A 9,733-nucleotide genomic window follows, 5' to 3' on the forward strand; every position below is an offset into this window, starting at 1 on the left:
ATGAAGCTCAGAACATTTCACTTGTATTGCTTTAAGCATCAGAAAAAGAAATAGCTCAATATTCAATTTGATTTGAGTAGTATAAGTGCTTTCTCTCCTAAGTTTAAAAGATGTCAACAGATAATTTTGTAAAAGCAGCTACGAGAATAATAAGTGGGTTTCTCTGTAAAAGAAACACTGCTTTATAGCTGGGTCTTATTTCTAGTTACTTTATGAACCAACTTGTTAGACTTAAGAAACGCATGTTGATGAATAGTAAAATTTCATATCACCCAGGGGCAGCCATAAAGATAATGGACTATCATTGCCAGCGGTGGGGGTGGCAGAAGAACATTGGTTTATTTCATCCAGGGAAGCAAGAATGAAAGAGGCAAACCTAACCAAGAATAAAGAACTAAGAACAAAATTCAGAGCTAAAAATTGGGTTGCAACAATAGTCTTTTCTGCAAATACTTGTGATAAATTCTATTTGTGAATGTCATAAAGAATTCAAAGATACATGAAAAAAGCAATAGTTGTGTTCATATTCAATGGGATTCATATTATATATAATATATATTCTATATAGAATATTCTATATATAATATTATATATATACTGGGGGTCCCCCCAAAATGTATAAAAGTGGACACTTTGGTGAACGTTGCTCAAGCAGTAGTTCACCGTAATCAGAAGTGTCTGGATGCTGATGGTAACCACTTGGAGCACCTCTTGTAATTGCAGAAGTCAAATGTGATGTGTATTCATCTTTTGTTATTGGTATATATTGAGTATTATAATTTGAATAGTTTTTTCCTTTCTTAAAATGTGTATACATTTTCTATCTATCTATCTATTTATCTATCTATCTATCTATCTATCTATCTATTTCCATCCATGAACAAATAAAATGGAGTTTTCAACATGAATAATTTACATGTCACTGTCTTTTCTTTGCGTTCCCATTGGCCTCTTTGCCTCCTGTATTCATTAATAATCATTTACCGAGAACCTGCTATGCAGAGGTTCTGTGCTAGCACCTCAAAATCTTAATATAGTGTACTTGATTTTCTATAATCAGAGTTTTCCTCCTGACTATGATCTGGTACTTGTCATTTCTCTGTGGGTGTGGTTTCTGTAAGAAAGCAAATATCTCTACTTCTACATAAAATGAGATATATGAGTTACATAAGGCTTGATATTTTTGATACTGTTAGTTTATTATGCCTCCAAAACCAAGAAGAACTCTTCAGATTAATACAACCCTTGCATATATTACAGATTTAAATACTCAAAAACTATTTGGGATATTAATATCATAAAATTGTTTTCAGTTGTCATAATGTACAACACATCACAGGCTAGGCTTAACCAGCTTGCTCTAGTGAATGGGCCTGGAATAGGTCAGGGTGACTGTGCATTTTGGAATGGAAGCAAACATCTAGTATAATCAAGATGGAAATCAGTAAGCCTCCTCAACTTTCACATGTTAAGACTGAGTATAGGCTTCAGCTAGACAAGATACTTTGCATTATTTGAAGCTACCTGTGGAATTTAATAGCAGCTACCAAAAATTCCTTTTTCCCTTTAAAGAAGATGCCATAGGAATTTTTTCATCCATGGTAAGTGAATGACAAGGACAGCTACTGACAGCTGTGGTATGATTGAACTCCACAGTAATTTCCAGGAATGCTGTAAGAATCCTGTGATGCTGTCTTGGGGGTAAAAACTGCACTGTAACTCTGCTGGAAATCACAGTGATTGTGTTGTAAATCCCATTATCACCCCATTATAACTTCGTACCCCCTGTTAATTTGGGACTCTTCTGCACTCAGATGTGCCTCCCTTTTAATTAGCTTCAGAAGTTTTTGCTTAATCAGCAAGAAACAACTTAAACTTATCAAGAAGGGAGAGCATATCTGGATTGTAATGTCGCTTTTGAAAAATAAAATCTTAAGTCATAAATCAATTTGCTCAGATTCCTGACGTTGCAATCATCCTGTGCTTCTTATTTCATAATAACAACATTAAAATTTAACATTGGGCTTCCACAAAAATAAAAGAGGTAAAACCCAGATACTAATGCTTTCTGGTGACTTGTTAAATGCCCTAATGGTTCTGCATTGTACAGGACATTATTTTAAAATACAGGAGCAAATACTTACCATACTTTTCTGGTAGTCTTAATTATTCATTACTCTCATAATAATTATTCATTACTCTCATAAATTCATTACTCTGATTTTTATAACTCTTGTGACTGAATGAGAGACTGGAAGTTTTGGGCTGAAACCAACCTATGGATGAATGAAAAGGAAGGCCTGAAAAGAACAAAAGGCTAAATAGGTTTCATCTTTTTCCTTACCTCTCAATCTATAATAAGCTTGAAGACTGGCTAAAATCTGTTTCATGGATTCCTGAGGACAGACTTTAACCCCAGCTGGGAAAAATGCTGATCGTTTTGTTCGATGCTTTGCCAAATCGAATATTCGTCTCATGGTTGACAGTTTGTACATTTTTGCAGTACTTTCAGCTGTTTCGATTCTTGGGGCATTGTCTATGTCTTTCGTTTCAGAATGGTACTTTTTAATGGAGAGATCTGCAAAAGAAAGATTGATTTCCTAGTGAGTATATACATTTATGTGATTTATGTGAAACATGATAAATGAATGGAATAAACTAAAAATTACAATCCTCTGGTTTATGAAAGTTCTACTTTGGTGCAGCTGCCAAATATAATATTCTAATGACAAGGCATTTTCAGAAATAAGGGAATAGTATGAGCTGATCAAGTATTTTTTAAAAAACCTAACATCTCAAATCATATTGCCTTTAGAAACTGCCAAATATTGAAACCATTTCCCACACATCTCTCTAAAAATCACTCCCCACTTAGCACTCAAGCCTCCCAAGAGATACCTCTTTTGATAGACATTATAATTCAAGTGGGGAATCATATAGCATAGTGGTACCCAGAGGTATACTCTTGATGAGGAAGTGGAATGCTTCTAAAAACCTAGGGGGAAAATGCAACAAAACAACCTTCCTGCCTCTTAGTGACAGCATTATGAGTCTTAGAGTTGCATTTACAGAGCAAGCTAGACATTGATGCAGGGTAGTGAGAGGAAGGATAAAGGGGTGAGGAAAGAATTAGGCTGGTGGAGGATTTAACTCTCCAAGCCATTTCAACCTGCTGTGTCTGTTAGGGTTAGGTCTAGTCTTCATTTTTAACTCACTAGGTCTCTTGTGATAATAACTTATGTTCAGCAAGCACTTTTTTATTTTGAGTTTTTTGAATTGTATTGTCTTGTATTATTCTCACAAAAGTGTTTCATCACTATAGAGATGAAACAGATACTATTTTTCTCACTTTTCCATTCAGTAGGGTACTGAGGTTTAGAGGTATTTGAACTTGTTAACGGTGTGGTCAAATCTTGAGTTCTCCTCTCCCACTCCATCTCTGTCCTTTTATACACTCCACCATTTAAAATAGGTAGTATTTATTTATTTATTTTTAGTGACATCTCTTATTTCATTGTTTACTTCAAAGCTGTCTTTAAATAAAGGTAGAAATTATTGATGAACAGTTGGGACAACTCACTGTGGCTCCTTGAGACCATAAGCATGTGACTTACAGAGATTTATATTCCCATTTTAATACAGAAAGCTCTCAAACTCATATTTTCTGAAATGCCACACAGACAAGGGAATCAAGCAGAAACCCACACAGGATGGCTGGGGAGCAACTCAAATCTTGCTGCAAAACACAAACGTACCTCTTCATTATGGGGGGAGGACAGAGTCCTGGTGGGAATTCATACCCTCTGAGTAGAACATGGACATCACCAACCTTGGAAAATCTCCAGGTGATTCCAATATGCAGTTTGGGAACCACTGTTTTATGGATCTGTAAGGCTACTTTCAGCTGAAGAGTCAAGATAATCCACCTCAAACTGCTTTAAACAATAAGAAAGTTATCGTATACAAAGGTAAACGAAAGGTAGGGAGTGCCTGGTGAAAATAAAGCTCTGTCTCTGTCTTCCTGACATTCTCTCATTCTCTTTGCTCAGTCCCCTCACGTGGTGACTTTATCCACAGGTTGGTATTCGTTGAATTGAACATGCTTGCCCTTGTTCATGTTGAAAATTAGCCTTTCCCTGAAGTACGACTGATTTCATGCATTGTGCCTGGACTGATACCAGTCGCCAAGGGATGTGCCAATGCTGTTGGCTTGAGCTGAGTGATCACAGGGCAGCAGACTGGGATTATGTGGCTCAATCTAACTTGGAGTGGTGTCAGGTTGGCTGAGTCAGATTGGCTGCATGGCAAAGTAGAAGGTGCCCATCAACATTGGGGCAAAGCGCAAAAGGGAGATAGGAGCTGCGTATGCAGCCATTAGTACCCACTGCAGTTAGTAAGTGGAAATTTTAGTTTAGGAATGTTAATTTTTAATAACCCTTTCAAACACTTGTAGTGATTGCAATGTGGTAAGTTGTAGTAAAGTTTTGGTAATTATATTTCAGTTGCCATTAAGAATGGAAGAAAAAGTATGTACAATTGGATAATTCTAGGCCTATCTAGTATGGTAAGCATGGATCATAGTTAGGGAAAATGTGCTCCGTATGCACCCTGTACTTCTCCATGCTTCTCACAATGCCTGTCTGCAATGAGGGGGAGTCCTGCTGCTAGACTGTTCCTGCTCTCACTTTGCCACCTCAATAATCTTCAGTCCTTTGGGGTTGGCTCTGTTATTACTTTGTTTGTGTTATGCTCTTGTAGAACCCTCTGAATAACTTGGTTTGGGAATAGTATTTACTCCACCCTGGATCTGGGAACAATGCCTATCCTGGAAATTTTTCCAGTTGGATCCCTTTGGATCTTAACTCTTTGCTCGTATCAAAGCTTGCTCTCACAGATCCTACTTGGTCTGGGTCTTAGGACTTTATTCTATCAGGGTGAGAATATAAGGGCTGAGAAGGTCACAGTTTGCCCTTTTTCTCAACGAGCTCTGACCTCTTGCCTTTCCCCTAGTCGGGCCAATCTTTCCTTATTTTCCATAAGGAAAAATTTTCAACATGACCACAGAGCTGGTGGTCAACCACAAGGGTGAATTAGGGTGATGTGAGATAGGTTTGCTTGGGAAATCCTGGTTTATCACTGTTATCCTTTCTTTCTCAAATGCGTTCTTGTTTGAAAAATAAATTATCTAAGCACCCTGTTTTTAATGTCTCTCTGCTGGAGGAAACCCAACAAATGGCTGCCTCCTTCCATTAGGAAGTACCTTATTCCATTTTTGAATATCTCTATTTAGATAATTTTTTCCATTTAGCTGAAAATTACCTTCCAGTGGCTTCTACATATTAGTCTTATTTCTACCCTCTGACATAGCAAACACCTAGTTACAGATATTCCCATAAAGAGTCCATGATATTTTCTCTATGTTAGTCAGTTCTCTACTTTAAGCTAAATATCCTGTAGCTTTCTTTGGTTTCTTGTACCACATGAGTATCAGATACCTTAGCCTGTTGTGTTCCTCTAGATTACATAAAGCCAACCACAGGGCATTCCCTATAATCATACTATGACTTGAGCAGGGATCAGAATATTTCTCCTGTGTCTCCACCCCAAGGCATTGCTGGAGAAGATGTGCGGGCAAGGTCTCTGAGAACAGGGACTTAATGGTTACCTAAGTCCAAGCATATTGATAGGACAGGCCACAAGGACAAAGTCTGTGTCTATTCCAAGGGTTTCAGATAAAATAATTTTTAAAAATTGTTTAAATAATCTAAAAGAATTGAAGCATGGAATGTTAAAGATTTCAGTGAGGTAAAAAAGCATTGCTATTTATTGGAGCTAATGAAAGTACTCGGGTAAAGCAATTAGTTGATATTTTTAGTTTATATAAGTATTCAGAAAAAGTAGGTAAGAATTATGAGAATGAATTGATAGTTGAAAGACCTGCTATTAAAAGGGAGCATATTTATTAGGAGATTGGAAAATTTTTTGAGGCAGAAAATATTTCTCTAAGATGATGACAAAACATGAGTATAACCTGTATGATGATGAATTGGATGCCATCAACAACTGTCTCTAGATGAAGTTCAAAGTTACAAAGACAAGAGACCGGTACAATGATTTCAGGAAAAAAAACAAAAACAAAAACCCCCACCTTTTCCAGAATTCAATATTAGAAAATTTTAGTTAAATATTGGGTTGTTGGAAAAGTCATGACGCATTTTTGCAACGAAAAACATAGAAAAAATATGTCATGACTTTTCCGACAACCCAATATTTTATGAATGTGTACAAAAATAAATGTAATTGTACTATATTATACTGTAGATTAATCACCAGTAAAACAATCCTTAAGCCAGTAATTTTAGGAAGTAGTAATATCATTCAATGAGGAAAAGACAAAAGTGGAAATTAATACATTTGATGATTTAGATTTTTAAATACAGATAAGGAACAGCTAATATTCATGGTGCTTACTTTCTAAATTTAACTTGAATATGCTTATTATTTGTGAAAGAAAAATGTAGTAGCAACACAAAGCCTATGCCACTCACCTATTCAAAATGTTTTAATTGTACTAATGGGAACCAGGGCACTGGCTCTATGACTTATTAGCTGTATTACTTGGATGTACTTAACCTCTCTGTGCCTGATTTTCCTCACCTGTAAAATGGGGAGTAATAGTGCCTCTCTTACAGGGTTTCTGTGTTATTAAATGAGTTACTGCATGGGCAGCACAGTGTTGCACATAGTGTAAGTACTAAATCAGAACTGCTTTATCCGATAATCCATGCCTTCACTTCCCGGTATCGCTGTTCCTTTCTACTACACTGCTTCATGATACTGCTCCTCAGCACACAGACCAGGCTGCGCATGCCCCTAAGTCTTCCTGTGCTCTGCCGCGTGCTCGTCTCACGCTTGTCTGTTACTTCATACTGCAGGGTCCTTTTCTTCCCTCTTTGTTGGGCTCCTGCTTTTTCTTCAAGAGCCAGCTTCTAAGCTTTATTTCCGTCTCTCCTAAGCTTTCTCAGATACCACGTTCAGAGTTGATTCATTGCTGCCTCCTATCTAGCATGGCTCATATCTCTGTTGAATTTACTGATTCACCATCATCTTTATGTGCCTACTAAGTTTTAGGCCCAGCATGGTCTCTGGTGATAAATTGGATGAACAAATGTCATGGAACTTGTGTTGTGGTTCTTGCACAATAATTTGTTGTAAATATATGAGAGTTTCCCCCTTTAGACTGTAAATACCTTTGTATTTGCAAACACCTAGGGCCTTTTAGACTGAAAATACCTCAGTATTGCAATCCTGTCCTCCCCCTAGTCACCTTGGTGCTTGCCTAGTACAATGTTTTGTACACGGCAGATAGGCAATACATACTCATTAAGTGAATTAATGAAAAATACCTGTGGAAATGGTAACGGGTCTTTTACAATATATGTATGAGTTAGATTCATTTTCAAAACCATTAGACCATGAAAAATAGTTTCAGATGTCCTGTCCACCTACAGGATTGCAACCCCCCCCCCCTTTAAATTTCTACTCCCTTCTACACTGTCTAATATCAGGGGCTGTGGACACAGCCATCGTATTAAAGACAATATCCTAAATGAAAAGAAAAAATTCCTTTGGGAATGAAAACCAAAAAACAGAAATGAGATGGTTTAGGCATAAAGCATATTTTAGTAAAGTCAGCATCCCCAGAATCTTTCAATTTATCCAAGAGTATATAAAAACATAAATAATAAGTGAACCAATTAAAAACATGGGTATCAATGGTATAGAATATTAATATTGCCTGGCTGTTTAGGATGGCAAGCCCTCAACTCCCTGGCCCCTCAGTTATTGCACCTGATTGGCAAAGCCATAACCATGGTCGAATCCAACCCTCTGCATATTTCACACCTGCACCCGTGTAGCTGAACATGGCTGGAGGAAAACAACCATTAGAACTCATTTTAAATTTATAATCCTTAAATAATATTGCACTACATATCCATGGTTCATTGAGTTTCTCACTCTCTTGGAGAACTGCACACTTTTCTCAGATTTCCTGCATTTCTTGGCAGTCCTCACTCTCAGCTGATTACCTTGCTTCACATTTTATTGAGAACAAGAGGAGCCAGAAGAGAACTTTACGAATTTCCAGCACTACATCTGCTCAATGGCTGCATCTGTGCTCAAATACTCTGCTTTCTCTCCTGTGACTATTTGATGAGCAGTCTGTGCTATGTAAGGCCAGTTCATTTACTTATACACTGAATCCCAGCCGTTTGCACCTCTCAAGGACATTCTCCCAGAAACTCTCCTTTCATTCGCCTGCATCATCATTTTTTCCTCTATTTACTGGATTATTCCTATCATCCTAAACATACTATTATTTCCCCCTGATTATTTAAAAGACAGTCTCTTGATCCCACTTCCTCTCTGGCTTCCAACCCATTTTTCTATTCACTCAGCAAAACTTTTTGAAAGATCTGTCTTTATCTCCTTTCCTAAAACAAAACAAGATCCTATGTCTGAGAATTCCTCTGATATCACAGGCAAAGCTACCAACGTTTTCTACCTTCATTCTCCCCTCTTTTTTCCTTCATTCTTTTTTATTTTGATGTTTGCAATATGCTCATAGAACCTGGTGTATTCAACATACTAATGTGACACTTCACCAGAAGATGTCTCTATCTAACACATAATGTACTGAAAACTGAATGTTGGAAAATGCAACTCCAATAACCACTTCTTTGAATTGGAGATTGTACATGTTGAGTATTGACATTTGTTGATGGGGGTGGTGGTGAGGGTGGTGATTTTGCAGCAGACAGGCCATTTGAGGAAGGGCAGAGACTTAGCATGGTGGGAAGAATTCCCATTTGGCTGAGAGGTTCTCATGAAAGGCCTGGCAGGTGAAAAATATTTAGGTGAGCAGGAAGGAGGACAACATACGTACGGGTAGGGCAACTTCCAGCAGGCTAAGGAAAGCCATTAACACTGAAGGCTTAAGTTAAATTTCTTTAGCCACTCTATCCTGGAGCTGACTGAGATCCTGCAACCCAGTATACCTATGACAAGTTTGGAAATTTCCAAATGTATAGAAAGGGAAATGAATGAAACAACCACTGGAGTCGAACACTGAATTAAAACATTACTTTATCCTAAGCAAAAGTTAAATCTGGCCAAGGGTGGAGTGGCAGCTCTGAAATACTGGGCTTTTGATCCTTCATTTATTGTTTTAAAATTAGCCTAAACATTGCCTAAACATGTCTACTAGCTGATGTAAAGGCTAGCCCTTCAGTCAAAAGTATGTTTTCCACTCTAGATCTAGTTTGGTGGCCACATGGCCTTGATGTTGGCTGACATCCTGGAAGCCATGACAGGCCACACCATCTCACTGGCATTTCACTGAAAAGTATATTTTTATCCTTCCTGTACCAAAATTGGCCTCCAGTTGTAGTCTGCTTACAAAGTTTCCATGTCAGGGCTCAGCCTCTCCCTCGGATCAGCTTTTTTCTTGATTATATGTGAAAGTGGATCCTTACTAACCTGTGTGGACCACTCCTCATCAAACACCTCTAGAAGAATATTTTCTAGTCATCTCACTCTGCAGGCTTACAACACAGGATTACTGCATACAACTAGCGACAATAGCAGATAATAGGAAAAGGAGAATGGGGCTTTCACGGAAGCATTGTTATGAAAGCAACAGTCACTGATCTAAGCATTTAGCAAACCCATT

The 9,733-nt window shown here is 37.7% G+C and overlaps 1 protein-coding gene across 1 annotated transcript in view; it reads right to left on the reverse strand.

The window, feature by feature from the left end:
- Positions 1–9,733, reverse strand: part of LOC109371722 (interphotoreceptor matrix proteoglycan 1-like) — a 56,368-nt gene that overhangs the window by 24,294 nt on the left and 22,341 nt on the right. The window contains exon 2 of the mRNA XM_019624402.1: positions 2,345–2,578. Within this exon, the coding sequence (XP_019479947.1) occupies positions 2,345–2,578 (234 nt within the window). The remainder of the gene's footprint in view (positions 1–2,344; positions 2,579–9,733) is intronic.

Source organism: Hipposideros armiger, unplaced genomic scaffold (genome assembly GCF_001890085.2).
Source record: "Hipposideros armiger isolate ML-2016 unplaced genomic scaffold, ASM189008v1 scaffold_588, whole genome shotgun sequence".
NCBI classification, from domain to species: Eukaryota; Metazoa; Chordata; class Mammalia; order Chiroptera; family Hipposideridae; genus Hipposideros; species Hipposideros armiger.